The sequence below is a fragment of the Vipera berus genome (genome assembly GCF_964194415.1).
Source record: "Vipera berus genome assembly, chromosome: Z".
NCBI classification, from domain to species: Eukaryota; Metazoa; Chordata; class Lepidosauria; order Squamata; family Viperidae; genus Vipera; species Vipera berus.
This window is the reverse complement of record NC_138205.1, coordinates 79,573,613-79,591,707: the sequence shown is the minus strand read 5'-3', so window position 1 is coordinate 79,591,707 and position 18,095 is coordinate 79,573,613. Positions and strand designations below refer to the sequence as shown.

General features: G+C 38.0%; 1 protein-coding gene across 1 annotated transcript in view; it reads right to left on the bottom strand.

The window, feature by feature from the left end:
* NPHP3 (nephrocystin 3) overlaps window positions 1–18,095 on the bottom strand; it is a gene marked incomplete at its 5' end in the record, with an annotated part of 47,703 nt that overhangs the window by 1,761 nt on the left and 27,847 nt on the right. The window contains 10 exons of the mRNA XM_081343563.1: window positions 13–128; window positions 1,050–1,175; window positions 5,877–6,117; window positions 8,257–8,384; window positions 9,028–9,103; window positions 10,033–10,274; window positions 10,767–10,956; window positions 12,907–13,029; window positions 14,384–14,481; window positions 15,580–15,744. Coding sequence (XP_081199689.1) covers window positions 13–128; window positions 1,050–1,175; window positions 5,877–6,117; window positions 8,257–8,384; window positions 9,028–9,103; window positions 10,033–10,274; window positions 10,767–10,956; window positions 12,907–13,029; window positions 14,384–14,481; window positions 15,580–15,744 — 1,505 coding nt within the window. The remainder of the gene's footprint in view (window positions 1–12; window positions 129–1,049; window positions 1,176–5,876; window positions 6,118–8,256; window positions 8,385–9,027; window positions 9,104–10,032; window positions 10,275–10,766; window positions 10,957–12,906; window positions 13,030–14,383; window positions 14,482–15,579; window positions 15,745–18,095) is intronic.

Here is an 18,095-nt window from a genome sequence, read left to right as displayed (position 1 = left end):
TTTATTTGATACCTTAGCACAGCTAAATTTTTTAATGTTTCCCCTACACGAGGATGTGTATGCCCAAAGCTTTCTTCATAAATTTTCAATGCACGTTCATACAGAGGCAACGCTTCCTGATGTTTTTTCTAAACATGAGACAAGAAAACAAAATTAGGCATGTATTTTTAAAATATTTACTGAAATTCATTTTAAAGAAAATCAGTCTGTCGGTCTATAGGACAAGGTTTACGCCTGAATATCCCCTTTCCCAAAATTTTAGCAGTTATTATAGTAAGTAAAATCATGTGCAAACATAAGATCCTTCCTCCCTTGCTTTGGGAAGGAAAGTTTTTTTCCATGAATTTCAAACTCAAAATTGGCTAGCTATTGACCCATTCCAGTATATGTGCTTGCTCTTCCTCTTGATTTTTTTTAAAAACAGCAAAGAAATGCATGACTGTAAAAAAACCCTAGATGTCACCTTTCAAATAATAAGCATCATGTAGACCAGACATGTCAAACACAAGGCCCGGGGGCCAGATCCGGCCCGCAAAGTGGTTTCATGTGGCCCGCGAAGCCACCCTGGAAACAGTGAGGGAACAGCCCCCACTGCCTTGGCCCTGGCCCAGAGACCCTCCTTCTGCCAGAGACCCTCAGATCTGTCCCACTCCTGCCCAGGCCCCCATAGGCATCCTTCATGCGAACGTTGTAGAGCTGGCCATGCCCACCCAGTAGGCCATACGCACTCTAGCCACGCCCACCCAGTAGGCCACGCCCACCCAGGCCATACCCACCCGGCCCCTTGAGGGCAACCGCAATGCTGATGCGGCCCTCAATGAAATTGAGTTTGACACCCCTGATGTAAACGCATGCTCTACTTCTGTATCTATATCAATTTGTCTCAAATTAAAGAAGTATTTTCACTTCTATTTTTATGCTGATGTTTTTTTTTATACTGATGTTTTATGCTGATGTTCACTTCTATTTTTCTATGTTTTCAGACTACCCAAGACAATATATATCATCATACATTTTACCTTTTTTTTAATTAAGGAAAAGAAACCTACCATTTGACAATAAAGAACTGCCAGGTTTACTAAAGCAGTAGCCACACTTGGATGTTTTGGACCAAAGGATTTTTGTCTGATTTCTACAGCAAGCTCATATAGAGGAACAGCTTTCTCAAGCTTTCCCTAGGAAACAAAGCAAACATGAATTAGCTAAAATATATATCAAAACAGAAACTTTGCAAAACTGAAAAGCTTACATTTTGGGTTCTTCTTTTCCTTCCTTTCCACAAGTCAGTATTGACTATTGATGACTCCATAGACAAGTCCATACAGTTTTAGGCAACATTTTTGGAAATGGTTTGCAACTGCTTTTTTCTTAGGACTGAGATAGTGTGGCTGGCCCAAAGTCATCTAGTTGACTTCCACATAGGAGTAGAACTCGTATTTCTCTGCTTTTATTCTAGTGTCTTAATCAACAGATCGTTGCTTCTTAAATTGGGGGTAATTTGAGCATATTCTGGAGGTTATAATTGCTTGTTTGTGAATGAGCATCTACTTTGGAATTGCTGCTGTTGTTGCCAAGATATCTGTATAAAAGAGCAGTCCAGGGTCTTTCCCTGACTGGGAAAAGAGGCTATTAGGTTAGTTTAAGAACCACTGCGCTACACTAACTGGCTTTCTCAGTCTGCTAAGGATGTGCAGAACAGTTTGAATTACAAACACTTTGAGCACAGAGTAACTGATTCAGGTAACTTGTGTACAAAATAAAATAGGTAGATTTTCAGATGTTTTTCCAAGTACCATCCAGAAATAATACCATTCTTTTCTGGATAGGAATTGAAATTTCAGATGAAAAATATACCAAGTGTTGTATTTCCAGGGCTTTTTTTGTCACAGAACGCCCAGAACGGAGTTCCGGCACCTTTTTTTGGATGGAACCTTGTAAGGTAGGCAAGGTGGGTTGTATGACATCTGTGAGTTCCGGCACCTTTTTCTTTTACAAAAAAAGCACTGTGTATTTCAGATAACAAGATGAAGCCCAACTTCATTTTCTTCCAACTTATAAATAGCCCAACCTGACTTCTTTATAGCCCCAAATTCACCTCAAAAGTAGGTCTGATGCCAACACAAAGTATCCTGCCTCTCACCACCTGTACCTCTTAATGGAGGAGGTAGGTCTGATTGGCTAATGTGACCAAATATAAAATGAGAAAGCTACAGAATCTCAATGAACAAGAATGCTGTTCAGGGTTGAATGTTTATGACTGTTCACGATTCCCAAGTCAGAAAGAGCAACAATTGGCTTATGGCCTGTCATTTTATGGCAGGGGTTCCCAACCCCCGGTCCATGGACCATTACCGGGCCGTGGCATGCCAGCAACCAGTCCGCACAAACAAGCCCTATCCACGGGATGCAGGCAGCACATAAAACCACACACCTTCTAGTCTGCGGAAAAACCTCTCTCCATGGAACCGGTCCCTGGTACCCAAAAGGTTGGGGACCTCTGCTTTATGGTGCTGCTTTATGATCTGGCAGAGTGCATTCTGGAACAAGCTGCTCTTTCTGGACAGCAGGAACAATTGCAAGGAGGAGAAAGCAGCAGCAACAGCATCAGAGAGCTTTCCTTCCTTATTCTTCCTTGCCCGGCAGCCACGCTTAGGCTCTGCAGAAGCTTCTGTTGCCTTATATATCTACAGAGGCACTGATGGAATTTTTACCATCACTGATAAAATTCTATCATATTCCCCAGTAACATGGGGGTTCATGGGGAAAAAAGCGCTTTCTATTTTTGTTTCTCTTGGAATTACCTGGCTGTTATTTCATGACAGACTTTCCTTCTAAGAAAGGGTCTTGCTATGACTGTAGATTATTTACAATGGTATCAGGACCACTATCCTAGTTGCCTTTTGCAGGAATACCCTGCCACGAGCTACAAATCCTGTATCTCCAATTATAATGAAAGTGAGAAGAGTGAGGAAAGGAGGGAAAGGCCAAAAACAAAGGTTATATATTATCAGTCAAAAATAAATAAAAAAATTCAAGGATAGTTAGACTAGGGCCTAGGCCTATCACTCTCTTCAGCTACAAAAATAATAGTTAAGAGGACGTCAAAGAGTTTCTGTACTTCTTTGTTATCATCTCTAGTGGATGCTGTACTTTTTTAACTCCAGAGAATTCTTTTGAGCCCCTTCACTGAAATACTCAAAACACTACAAACAAATTACTTCAAGCATTTTTTTCCCTGTTATATTGTGGTCAATTTGAAAAAGTTCAACAAAACTTTTGAAGTATGTTATTTCATTTCAAGCTCAAAATAAAACACATTTCCTGTTTGGGCAGATCCCTACAATCTAATTAAAATTTTGTAGTTGATCCGGGTTAGATGTCGTGGTGTGAAAGGCACAGGAAAATGGGGCTCCATTTTCCATGTCTGATTTTGCTCTGCTGGGGACCCTAAAAAGGGTCTACAGTCACCCCGGAGAGGCAACAAAAAAGGGGACCCTCAATCGTGGAGGGGCAGTGGCCTTTCCATTTGATCCGAGGAAGCCCTTCAAACTGGCAGAAGAAACACTGGCCACACTTTTGTGGCCAGCCAGAAGTTACCAACAACTCAAGATAAGCACTAACTAGCAACCTCTGAACAACACGGATGGAACTAGGTGAGAACGATCCTCTCTTTATAATTTTAAAACCACTTCCTGGAAAAAGAATTCCCAAACCAAGAATCTCCCAGATGATAGAGAGAAGGGGAATTTCTGCCCTGCTCTCTCAGGAAAAGAGAAGTGGCGAATAACTTTCTTTGGGGGAAATTAGAGAAAACTGCAAGATTAATTTGGATTTAATATAGAGACATAGCTTTGACAAATTTGGGGACTAAAAGTATTTTTAAGACTTTCTTTTTGAAAAGATATTTGGAAAGTTAGTGAAATAGATATGGACTTAAAAGTTGTAAGATGGATGTTTATGACATCTAGTGGTGAACCCTGGCATTACAATTTATTATGCTTAAAGAAAATTTGACACAAAGCCTGGACATAGATAAGGCTCTTTGTTTTTCCTGGAAACTTTCACTTTTGCAGACTGCAGCTGGGAAAAGGGGGGGGGATCCTTGGGCTATTTTGTCTATATAAAGGAGGCAATAAACCATTCTAAATTGGCTGGTCTGGATTACAAATATTGACTGACTTTTAGTTTCAAGAATAACCAAGAAATATTAAGAAACAGTGGGAAAGTTGCTTCTGGACTATTTCTTTTTGGAAGAAACATGAATAATCAACAAGAAAATGTAAATGGACTTCAGAAAGAAATTCTTTCCATGTTGAAATCAATTCAAGATACAATTGTTTTAAATTATGAGAAGACTAAAAATAATTTAAATAATGTAAATGAGCAACTCTCCAACTTAAACTTACAAGCAAAAAAAACGTTCAGAAAATGGCCATAAAGAATGAACTAGCAACTCAGAAACAGGAAGAAAAGGAAACTGACATAAAGATAGAAGATTCAAAAGAAGAAACCAACAGGCAGGCACAGATAAATAAAAATTTGGAAGATCCAGATATAACACTGGAAATGGGAAAGACATTTTACTTTTCAAGACTTCAGAACATATTTGAGGACAAGGAAGAAGAACTGATAGAATGGACAGAACTATTAGGAGAAATGCTGAAAACTGGGGAACAAAAAACTAAGAGAAACTGAAGAAGAAAGAAAATGGAGGCTGTTTAATGAATATAAATGGATTAAGCATTTTTACAAAAACACTTTAATTAAATTGTATTTATTATTCCAAATAATATATACAAAGGAAGAAATACTTGGTGACTTAAATGCACTGACTTGCAAAGTTATTTGGCAAAGGAAGGCAGCTAGAGTAAGACTGAAGAAAATAGAGGTCCTGACTAATTAGATAAGGTATTATACCATCTAATGGATGTTTGAATATGATTAAAAGAATAGACAATTGTTAGAAATAAAAGCACTTGTAACTAGGATAACATAATTTTCTATAAGATGGGAAATATGAAAATACTAAGAGGGTCGGTATAAGGAAACCTTTTAGTTACCCAAATGTAATTAATTATGAGTAAATGATAATTGATAAAGTTATGTTGAATATTGATGGGAAATTAAAATTGAAAAAAAGAGAAAAAAACAGGATATGGATTGAATAAGGGAACTCTTGATTGCAAATAAATTTGAGATATGTTTTGGCTAGAGAAAATATTATAAACATATTATTGACACTATATATAATATTAGAAACATGTGATGAAGATGTTTATATTTAATTGTATAGGTATTAATAGCAATAAGAATTATACTTGCATAGTGTGCAAAAATGATTATTATTGGAAGAAGAAAGGACCAGGGAAATACTGGATGGTGTAGTATTGGATATTTTGAGTGAAAGTTAATATATACCACTGAATGATAAAGGAACCCAGACCCCAAGTTGTTTATTAAGTACTTATGATTGTAAAACTTGAAATTAATAAAATATTTACAAAAAAATTATAAAATTTTGTGATTAAAAATAATCTAAACTTTGCAACTAAACCAACTAATTTTTAGTGTACATGTTTACCTTTGTAGATGCACACACAAAGAAACGGGCACACATGTACACCTATACAGACTCACATGAGAGTGCATATATTTCTTTCATAGTTCTGGAGAAGGACATAATGTTTCTGAAATAAATTTTCAATTTGAACACTTCAGTGTACTTAATACACAAAAGTACATAACCAGAATTACATAACTTTTTACTTCCCAGCTTGAGCCACTAATGCCCATAGTCCAACCCACTGGTGATCAATGATCAGAAATTCCTGGCACTGAATTCTAAAGTATCCATAATGTTAGACATCAATACTTACCAGCTTTTTGTAGAGCACAGCTAGATGTTTCACAGTGTAAGCCAAAGAAGGATGGTCAGGTGCTAATGCTCTTCTCCTGATGTTCAAGGCTCGCTCGTACAATTCCTCTGCCTTGTCATAGTTCTTCTTTTCATTGTTGAGGGCTGCTAAATTGTTCAGTGATTGGGCACAATCAGGGTGACTCATTCCAAGAACCCGTTCTCTCATTTCCAAAGAGCGTTTCAAGAAAAGCTCTGCTGTCCTGTCAGCCAGTTTAGAGATAATTATCAGTGCATATTAAGATGTCAATGGCACACTACTACAGTAACATAGCAAACAGAAAGGCTGCTCATTTATTTTCATGGAAATCTTCATGAAGTCAAGCTAGTTATAACTGCAATTTATTGTTCACTCATTTATTTTATTCAAAAGGCTTGTATGTCTTAAAGGACTACTCTGAGGTATCCATACATAATACAAAACCATAAAATTATAATACAAAACCTAAAATCTGGCATTTCAGTCATCCCTGGGATACCCCACCAATAAGTCACAGATAATTAGGAATAGATGGTCTCTAGAAAGCTAAATTCCAGAAAGCTAAAAGTGTAGGGGCCCTGCCAGATACCTTGGGGTAAGGAGGTTCCACAAGGCAGGGTAGCCATGGAAAAGCATATTCCAAGGACCCACTAGAAGGCAACATTTTAGGGAAGAGATCTGGAGTGTGCTTACCCTTATCCAATCTGATAGGATGGGCAGAATCTGTCAGGGAGTGGTGGTCCCACGAATAATTTAGTTCATGCCATGTAAAATTTTAAATATGATAACTAGCACCTTTAACTGCAGACAAAGTGAACTGAGAACTAATGCAGCTCATACAAGTGGCATATAATATTGGCAAACCCAGAATTCCCAGCCCTCCCTACCTATGCTGCTGCATTCTGAACCAGTTGTTTCCGAGTGTTCTTCAGGGCCACTTTGAAATGGGGAAGGTGAGGGGGGTAAATGAACAGCAATCCCCACTGATATCTAAAGCCTAGCCTCACAAAAAAGGTCCCTCGACCAGTAACGCCCCACGGGGAGCCTTCCCTTCACTGCCCAACCAGGTCTCAATGATATATGTCAGGTCAGCCCTCATCCTCAAAACATGACTGGATGGGAACAAATCTGCTTTCAAGCTAATAATTAAATCATGTCAAATTCCAGTTGGAAAATAATGTATTCTTAGAAAGTCATACACCTTGCTATTATGTTTAGCTTTCACTTATTATGTTCCATATATCTGATTATTGTTAGAAAATCACTCTTTCCAATTTAATATCTGCATAAATTAAGACTAGTATGGTTTATTAATATAAACTGGTTACTTTCCCTTCCATGAATTACAGATAGAGATCTGATTTGCTTGGCCAGTTCTTAAGATATCATCATAATAATAATCAAACAGTAAGATTAAATTAAATTAAAATAAAATAAATAAATAAATTTCAGTATTATACAAGTAATGAATACTTACGTTTCTAAATATGCATATTTTAAAATTTAAAATTGCATATTTCATACACAAACCAGAGCAATGACTATGCTCCAGAATTTTTGTCAACTAATAACTTATGGAACTATAATTGTATAAAAACTTCCTATATAAACAAGGAGAAAACACCATATTCACTAGCACTGATGATTTTATCTAATTTCGAATAATGAAAAGTCTGCAAGCAAACAACCAAGTTCAGAAAGCATCAAGCACTTCTTTGCTTCATTAATTTTAATCAAAAATCAGAAACTGAGAAGAGACTCAGTCTCAAATGCCAAACATATGTCCAGGAAAGTAATACAGAATCTGTGAGGGGATCTCTATTGCAGTTTTTCTGAGTACCTCCTAGCCATCTGATGAATGTCACAATATATATGCATTCGCTCAAAATCACAAATAATTTCAAAAATTGCATATACTGAACATAACACATCTGAACTCCAATTCTGGAGTCACATAGAACATATGACTGGCCAAAATATTTTTAATTCATAGTGTAGATTATTATGTGACCTGCACAAGAATAAAGGTGTCTATAATATTATGCTTTATACTGGGAAATAAATATCAAGTCATCCTTTGAAACTTTGATAAACTCAACATTTCCTGTTTTTTACTACAAAGATAGCAAATTAATGCAGACAAAAAGGCCATGCATTTTAATTACATCAATTCTGCTATCTTTTAAGCAGGTAGAAAATATTAATTTGATATTCTTAATTTTATTTATTAAGAAGCTATTCAATGTCACTACTTCCAGAAATGGAACTCTTGCATAGAATTAATGCTACTACTCTACTTAATTATCTTCCAAAAAACCCCTTCAGCTTAAGATATATCAGTTGTCACCTGGTTATTACTTACTCCAGATTATTCTGAAGGTAGTAGAGAACTCCAAGCTCATTAAGTGTTCGAGCATTATCTGAGGTATCTTTACCTAAAGTAAGCTCTTCCAGCTGCAGAGATCGTTGACGAAGAAGAGCAAATCCATACTAAAAGCAAATGAGGAAATTATTTCCTTGGTATTTTAATGTCCAATGATAAAACTAAGGGAAAACATGCTTGGAGCCAATCTGCAGAATCCATGACAGAATCTGAATATGTACTGTTCCACAGGGAAAAATGTGTGCTTTACTAACTATAGTAGGTCCTCTCCAGTGTAATGCTGTATTTTAAAGCAAGGAAAGGGAAAGCTTAAAATAAGATTGTAAAGCATATTAATATATCCCCCAAAATTACTTATCCATTTAGATGAGAGAGACAGCGAAAGAGAGAGAATATTTGCATGAAAAAAATCCGTAAAAAAGAGGGGGGGGGAGGGGAAAAGGCAAATAAGAAGTAGGAATGCCAATATTGCTAGACATTTTTCAGAATTATAAAAATACTTATAAAATAACAACTTTTTGAGCAAAAAGAATCAAAACTATCTATTTTGGTATGAAAATTTACTATAACTACATGAGATATAAATCAAGTTGTATTCATAAATGACATCTGAATCAATTTACTGCCAATGGCAAAACTTGTAAACGAATGCATACTAACAAGGATGCCAATCTAATTTGAGAACAACTTTTGTCATTTTTCTAAAAAAAATGATGTCTCAACCCAACAGGGTGAAGTCACATTATTTACCAGACTGCCTTTTCGTCTTGCAGCTTTTTGCTGAATTTTGAAGGATTTCTTCCTAAGATGTTCAGCTTGTTCAAACCTAAAATGAAAAATTCAGTTAATAGTAACAGTGGTAGATGAACAGAAGTTTTAGCAGCAGAATATGTTTAGAAGATCATAATTTTCCAGAATATAATGGGGATTGGTTCCAATAAAAACCAATAAATAGAGAAGTCCTACCTATATAGGACTGTATAACTCTTCCTTAGAATATTGCTGCAGGCATTAATATACACAGATTTAAACTTTTCCCTGATTTCTAATGTCATCTTTCTGTTTTCTTCTTTCATTTCTTCCCTCATTAGTAGCCTACAGAAATCTGGCACAATGCAGATAACCAGGTCAATATGTAGCTTCATGTAAATAGTATGTTTGAACTTGAATGTGTCCTTCTGGTTGAATCCTGATGATTCTATGGACTAATCTAAATTATTTCCTTGGCAAAAGTATTTTCTATTTTCTTGCTTTCTTCCAGGATTTTTTTACTTCCTAATATAGCCTGTAAGTTTTGATGTTTTCTGGTTCCCTTGCATCAATATATTAACTTGGTCTGAATCTCCTTAATTTTTATAGATAAGCTAAGGGGAAACCAAATTGTAGTAATTCCTTAAAACGGTATTTCAAAAATATTAACTATAGCAATTCACAAAATGAATGAGGCAGGTAACATAAACTAAGAAATATTGTAAAACCAATAAAACAATGTCATTTACATTATGTACTACTTGTACGTTACTTTCCAAACTTCCCTAATTTTTCTCCCAGGTTTCCATAAGATATATTTAAAATAATTAACTATTTAAAACCATTCAAAACTTTCATTCCCTGCATATTCCCCCTATATTCTCAAACCCAATTTCTTGGCCAATTCAATACCAAGAAAATTCTAGCAGCATCCCCAGGAAAGTCTTGTTAAAAAATGAAAAGTGGGGGGAGGGGGGTCTGGATAGAATATGGTTTTTTCCTTACTTGTTCTGCTTCTGATATAATGTTGCCAGAGCATCAAGTTCACGAGCTGTCCTGAGATGATCAGATCCATAAGCATTTTCAGAGATTTCAAGTGCTTGTTTATATAATTGCTCAGCATTGCCATATTTCTTCCACTGCACATAAACACTAGCTAGCTGATGAAGTGACTGGGCCACTCTGGGATGATCAGGATCAAGGGCAGTCTCTCGAATCTCCAGAGACCGCTGCAATGGAGCAATTGCCTATAAAGAAGGTGTTTTTTTTTCTTTTTTAGAAAAGGATACTCAGTAACACACACACACACACACACACACACACACACACACAAACACACAGACAATGGCCCAAAGATCAGCCAAATAAATCATGCTTTCTTCTCCCTCAAAGTTTTTCTCATATAACTTCAGAGAACTAAAATATTCTACTGCCATGGAGCTCTTGTCTTTTCCAAGAATTAGTGTCAATTGTTAGTTTAATTCTACATTATGTCATTCACTACAGTAAAAATGACAATATGAAATCAGTTGCATTGATCAATCACATGGCTAAACTTATACAGATATCTTATATCTGTTGTCAAATTTCTATAATCATGAAAAGTAAGAAACATGTTTAAAAGAAAGATGAAAGTTATTCAAATAAAATGTCAAGTTTCTCCAGAAATCTGATTCTGTATCTGCCACTGAAAAAAACAAGAGATCTGAATGTGTCTTCTTTTCTGGAGAGGTACTTACCTGACTGAGAAGACCTAGGTCTTTAAGAAATCGTCCCAGGGTCTCATAAAGATCAGCCAAACAAATCACGCTTTCTTCTCCTTCACAGTTTTTCTCATATAACTTCAGAGAACTAAAATATTCTACTGCCATGGAGCTCTTGTCTTTACCAAGAAGCTGCCAGTAGCTGAGTAGTTCTGCAAAATGTCCCCTACAAGCAGTAAATACAGCTCATTAAAACATTCTAAGGCAGAGATGTCAAACTCGCAACGTCACGTGACGTCGCACGATGTATCAGAGCTTTTTCCCCATTGCCGGCAATGGGCTGGGCGCGGTTTCATTGTGACATGTCTGGCCCGTGGGCCAGCAGTTTGACACCCCTGTTCTAAGGAATCTTATTGGTCAGGTTAATATATTGTGTGAAGTAATTACATGGATTGTTTGCTTTTGGTTTTGCTTTATAGGTGAATTGGACCACAATAAGTTACTCCCTAGTTTTTTTTAAAAAAAAATAACGCAATGTATGAACAAGCTGGTGATACACAATAAACAAACACCATTCCAATTTTGTAAAGGAATTGAAATACAAACATTTCCAACAGGTGCCTATATATCTTATAATCTATCCCTGCCACTCTGCTCTTGAAACACTTAGCATAGAGTTTTGAAAGCCAGTGGTCAGTATTATGGCTGTCCTTCTTATAGAACTGCATTGTCCTGTTAGGAAATCATACTTCCGACAATAACATCAATTTAAATAATTTACAGCAATGTAGAATCCTTCTCCAAAAAATAAAAATTCATAAAACATGTATTTAGTATATGTAAATTTTATAGCTGCCTATTTTGTGAAATCATGATCCTAAGAAGCATAAATCAAATAGTTTCCACCTTCCAAATATAAAATATTTTACGGAATTTTTTTTAAAAAATAAATCAATTTAAAAAAACAAAATGTAAAATTCAACAAAATTTTGCAGTGGAAGGATCCTAAACTCAACCCCCCCTATTTTAAGATTAAAATAGGGTGTACAAACTTACAAAAAAGATCCAATCTTAAAACATGTGTTCCTTATCAGAACATCATATTTTGGAATCAGATTATTTCTGGTATGCTCAAAACAGATTGGGAATGTTCCACAGTCAGAATTTGTTGGTTTTACAATGTTTAAACTTTCAACATTTGTAGTTATAGATTCTGAAATTATAGCAGTTTCTGAGCCTCTTTTTACTATGTACTGCATGTAATTTTTGGATAAGCCAGTATTTTCAACATATGAGTGCAAAAATTCTTTTAATATATAAATTAAATAAACAAAATTTCACCATCACATGAAGTATTTTCCCCTGCTTTTCTTGATGTTTATATCTTAAAGTTTTTAAAAGATTTGAATGGGAACTCTTGCCTCTTGCTTAATTCAATCCAGTCTGAAGCCAGAATTAACAGATCTTTATATTTTGGATCACAAATATACACCAACATATTACTCAGACCTAACTATCCATCCCATGGGAATACGCTCTCTACCTCGCCCCCTAGGCATTTTTAAACTTTGTTCACTGAACTAAATTCCCCTAATTAAGCAAAAGGATGAAGCAACAGCAACAGAGAAAAAGCACTACAGTAAACCAAAAATAAAGCAGTCTTTGTTTTTGGTACAGCCCCCCTCCAATAAATAGCAGGTATCAGCCATCTCTGCCCTTGAAATATTCTGAACTGCAGTTCCCACAACCTATTCTCAGTTACTATGGTAGCTATAGCTAACAAGAATTGAGGTCCAAATTATCAGGAGGGCACCAGATTGTTTACTTCTTATATATTCATCAGCAAACTGTCTCCCTATGTACAGTTTAGGTATATGATACCAAATAAAGAACAAAGAACTCTTTATTTCTCTTTCCAGTCTAAAACAAAGTTCCTGATAAGGGCAATAGGACAGAACTTTTGAACTGTAATAAAGAAAAAATATACCAAATCCTTTGTTGACATTCAGATGATTTGGGTAGAATTCTTTTACTAATTTTGATCTGAATAACCAAAATGCATTAGACTTGTGCCCTTTGTTATTTCATTTAACAGGTTTCTGTGTTTATTAAAAAACACAAATCTTGCCACTAGAAACCTACAAACAAAGCCATCGTCTAAATATTTCATCCTTACCTTTTATAAAGATTCTGAGATATAAAGAGATTCAATAAGCATTTCTGTAGCTTCTGCTTGTCTCCTTGTTGCTGGAACAACCAGGGCAATTCATCTGCGCTCCTCCATGTCACTCTTTGTTCACTAGGGTGATTGTAGAGGAAGAAGATGGGAGAAGGCAAATTGCAAGGGAAGGGGAGTAATTATCTAAGTTACAGTAAAATTATAATGCTATTTTCCAAAGGCATTTATTTGAACGTGAAATGTATACCTAGTATTTCTACCTGTAAATGTTTTTTAAATTTGTAGTGATAACATAAGAAAAATCAGAGAAAATAGAATTAAGAATTTTCTTGCGTTGGTATATCAGAACTAACATATAAAAGGAGATAATCAGAAGTGAGGGAGGATGTCCTTGGTGGAGCAGTGGGCTAATGCCTCCTTAAGTAACACCAGCTGCCTGTAATTAGTGCAGGTTCGCATCCCACCAGGCTCAAGGTTGACTCAGCCTTCCATCCTTCCGAGGTAGGTAAAATGAGGACCCAGATTGTTGGGGGCAATAAGCTGACTTTGTAATAATGCCGCTTGGGGCCCCCCGAAAGCCCTAATAAGCAGGCATATAAATAGAATGAAGGCTATTGCTAAGCACATTGATTTGTGCTTCTTAGATTGTAAGCCGCCCTGAGTCTTCGGAGAAGAGCAGGATATAAATGGGATTTTTAAAAAATAACTAGCGTAACTCACAAAAAGTTCTACTAAAATATTCTACTAAAGTATATCAGCCTTCAATACTATCAGCCATGGTATCCTTTGGGCCAACTATGTGAGTTAGGGCTGGGCGGCATAGTTTTGCATTGGTTTAGCTCCTTCCCCCAAAGCCCGTCCTAGCCAGTGTTGACGGGGAATGAGAGATCCTGTCCCCAACCATTCTCTTGAACTACTGCAATGCACTCTACATAGGGCTACCTCTGAAGTCCATTAAGAAGCTTCAGCTGGTGCGAAGTGCAATTAAATAGACAAACAAACAAACAAACAAACAAACATATAACTAATAAAATGAGACAATGATGAAAATGAGATTTGAAATATGGGGTTCCTCAGTTATACCTCAGTCCTTTAGCTGCCCTATCATATAATATTTAAACTACAATCACTTGGTGTGCAATATGTCGGGCAATCAAATAATACTCAAAGTTTCTATCATTTTACAGCATATAATCACAGATAAAACTGCAGATAATGAGAATGTGAAAAAACATGTGTACTTAAAAGTCCATCTGCTTTATTCTGCATGCTTAAAATTCCCCAAAACATGCCCCAAATTGTAACTATCTGAAGGCATTTACTATGGATACCAAAATCTGGGATTATGTATGAATTTTCTGATGACAAATCCTGCTAACAAGAAGGTGGTTAAGAGCAAAGCTACCTTCAACATTTATTAAGTTTTTAAATAGTCACTAAATCATTTCTATATCTCATAATCTGAAAATCTTACCTCAATTGCCTGGTAAAGTAGTCTATCAGTTTTTCTCTGTAAGAGGCAAAACCATTCTGTCTTCCTTCCATATATTCCAATTTTACTGTATCCCAAGCCTGAAAAGAAACATCAGTTTTATTTTGTACCAATAGTAACAACAACAATAACCTATTAAAACTTGTATGCTGCCTAACTCAATGCCTCTAGGTAGCTCCTAACATTCAAATAAAGAAATTACAATAAAATCAATTATGTAGAAAAGATGAAGAACCAGGTCTTTATGATTCTTCCCAACCCCCCCAGTTGTAGCCCACTTCCAGGCCATGGCGTATTCGGAACCAGGCCATGTGAGCAGTGGGTCGGGCATGCACAGCTCAACTTGCACAAGCAGCAGACCAGCGTGAGTGGACACACATACACAGCTCAACTTGCGCAAGTCGAGCTTCGCGCACATGTACTATGTATGCACAGGCCTGCCACTTGTGCAAGTCGAGCTGTGCATGCGCACACACGAGTCCACCATTCATGCAGACTGGTTCTCCTCTCACCCCGCCAGCGGGCCGCCAAGCAACAAAGGTTGGGGACCGCTGTTCTAAACTACAGCAGAGAAGGGCCTGTCTGGATCTATGAGGGAATCTAATTCCAGAACATTACTACAGAGAAGTTGTGTTTCCTGGGTCTCCACAGATGACATTGTTTAATCCAAGGAACCCAGAGCATACCAACCCTGCAGTAAGTGTAACTGTCCAATGAGAATAATAAACAATAATCAGCAAGTCACTTCGCAGGAAGTAAAAGAAAATTCCAGTCTTATGCATGTACAAGTAGTCGTTAACTTATGACCACAATTGAGCCCAAAATTTCTGAATGGTCATTTAATGAATTGCTGTAAGTCTAGGACTACCTGTATTTTTAGAAATGCTAGCCTATTAAAGTGAAATCTGTGGTGAATTTTACTTGCTATTTCTTGCCTGCTATGTGAGAGATTTCCCATCAGTACTGGATAAAATAATTTTCTTAAGAAGAAACTCATAACAAAGAAATAGCATGAATATTGGAAATAAAAATTACATTAATGATGATATATTAACTGACCTTAAAAGTTATTTTTTAGCTTTAAAAAAACTGTCCAAAGCATTAGCAGAAACTGGCAAATGAGTAGATACAATAAATATAATAAGATCATTAGGTAATTAATTTCTTTGCCACAATACCTGAAGATGCTGAAACCGTAACAAACCACATCTATATGTCAAAATGTACATTTTGTGCATGCTGTAAACTAAGGAGGCCAGCATTTCCCACGATAGCTCAGGGCAGAGTTCCATGAGTTCTGATTCACTGATTCCATTGTAACTAACACTGATGAGGCATAAAATCTATAGAACAAACACACAAATAATTTTAGTGTTGTTTATTGACTCTGCCACATGAATATCAGGACAGATAACACAGTACTGTTAAGAAAACCAGTAAATACTTTATTAAACTACAGTCATCTGCATTTGTTTATTGCAGACATGTCAAACACAAGGCCCAGGGGCCAGATCCGGCCCGCGAAGTGGTTTCATGAGGCCCGTGAACCCATCCTGGAAACAGTGAGGGAACGGCCCCCGCTGCCTTGGCCCCGGCCGAGACTGGCAGGGAGCCAATGTACAATTTCATGGTGGCCATCTATGTTGAAATACATTCAGTCTTAGCTCCACAAGGCTGTCTGGAAACAGCGAGGGAGAGTGCCCTGCATTGCGCATTGCGCCGCCTGGCTCAGCCTCTCGGTGCTGGGAGAAGAGTGCCCCGCTGCCTGCCGAAACCGAGAAGGCTAGAGGCTGTGTGGTGTTGCACTTCTCTTCAGATTTGCGCTGCCCGGCTCACCCTCTCGGCGCTGTGCGGAGAGTGCCCTGCTGCCTGCCGAAACTAGGCAGGCTGGAGGCTGGGCAGCATTGCTCAGGTAACGTTGACTCTCATGCTGCTCATGGCATTTCCCCCCCAGAGCCCACCAAGCCGGATATGTGAAGTAGGTGAGGGCCATGTGCTGGCCATCTCCAGGTGATGGTACATGAAGGATGACACTTCCCCACCTGCGTTTCTTGCCTGTTTTTCTTCCTCCCTCATCTCAAATATTTTCCCACCACTCTGTTCGAAGGAAGGAAGGAAGGAAGGAAGGAAGGAGGGAGGGAGGGAAGGAAGGAAGGAAGGAAGGAAGGAAAGGAAGGAAGGAAGGAAGGAGGGAGGGAGGGAGGGAGGGAAGGAAGGAAGGAAGGAAGGAAGGAAAGGAAGGAAGGAAGGAAGGAAGGAAGGAAGGAAGGAAGGAAGGAAGGAAGGAAGGAAGGAAGGAAGGAAGGAAGGAAGTAGAGGGAGGGTCTGAGGGAAGTCCTGCCTTAGTCCTGCCCTGCTGCCCTTTCACCATCCCCTTGCCCCCTCCTCCTGGCCTATCCTGGGGGGGTCTCCCATCCTATTGCTAAGGAAGCTTTGGATACAAAGCCAGGTCTCCCCCCATGGAGAGGGAGTGGGCCTCCCTCTTGACTTTGCCCTCATACCCATCATGAACAACTTGGCTAAGGAGAGCAAGCGCAGCAGCAGCAGCCTTGAGAAAGAGGTAAGTGCAGCTGGGTGCCCCCTTGGGGAATTAGGGCTGGGCTTAGTGCCGTGGGTCCTTCAGGGCTGGGCGTTTGACCTCTGCTGCCCAGGGCTCCAGGCATCCCACAACACTGTCCAGCCCCCGCATGAGAGGAACAGTGATGCTCCTCCAGTGGACCATGCCTTGGCACTTGCCCCGGTCCACCCCCTTCTGCCAGAGACCCTCAGATCTGTCCCACTCCTGCCCAGACTCCTATAGGCACCCTTGACTAGAACGATGTAGAGCTGGCCATGCCCACCCAGGAGGTCACATGCACTCCAGCCATGCCCACCCACTAGGCCACGCCTACCCTGGCCTACCCCGAGGGCAACCACAATGCTGATGTAGCCCTCAATGAAATTGAGTTTGACACCCCTGGTTTATTAGGTTTCCTTTCGTAGAAAAATCCTCTTTGTGGAGGTCACAATTAAAGTATCCTAATACAAGGTCCTCAACTTGGGGCTACAATTGTGACTCAACTTTTCTCATGATATGTGGTATGATTGGTGAGTCATTATATGACTGGGGCCAATTTTCCAACACATTTTGCCATGATTATTAAACAAATCTAGCTTACCCCATTGACTTTGTTCGTCAGAAGTGGTGATCACATGAACATTGGGCCCTACACCTATCATAAATACATGCCAGTTGCCAATCATCCAAATTGTGATCACGTGACTAAAGGGACACTGCAATGGTTATAAGTGTGAGGTCTGGTCACAAGACACTTTTCCAGTGCCATTCTAAAGGTCTCTAAACAAGTGGTCATAAATTGAGAACTACCTATATTTTTCTTTGCGCAATACAAAGATAGGCTCATTTAATTTTTTTGTTTCATTTTTAGAGTTTTAGTTAAACTATTTTTCCTCTGGGTTGGCTGTTAACTGCCTAGAGTTATTTATGTGAGGTGGACATTTCCTAAATAAATATTGGTCATACAGACAAGGGACTACATGTACATTTTTTCTGAATATTCTTAGATTTTTTTTACATCAATTTTTCAACCTGAATCTCAAGAGTTTATAATGAGTCTTATATAACAAAAGTTTAAAAAGAAGAACTATTCTGAAAGACAAATGTCAAACAAAGGCGTCTGAATGATCATGGAAT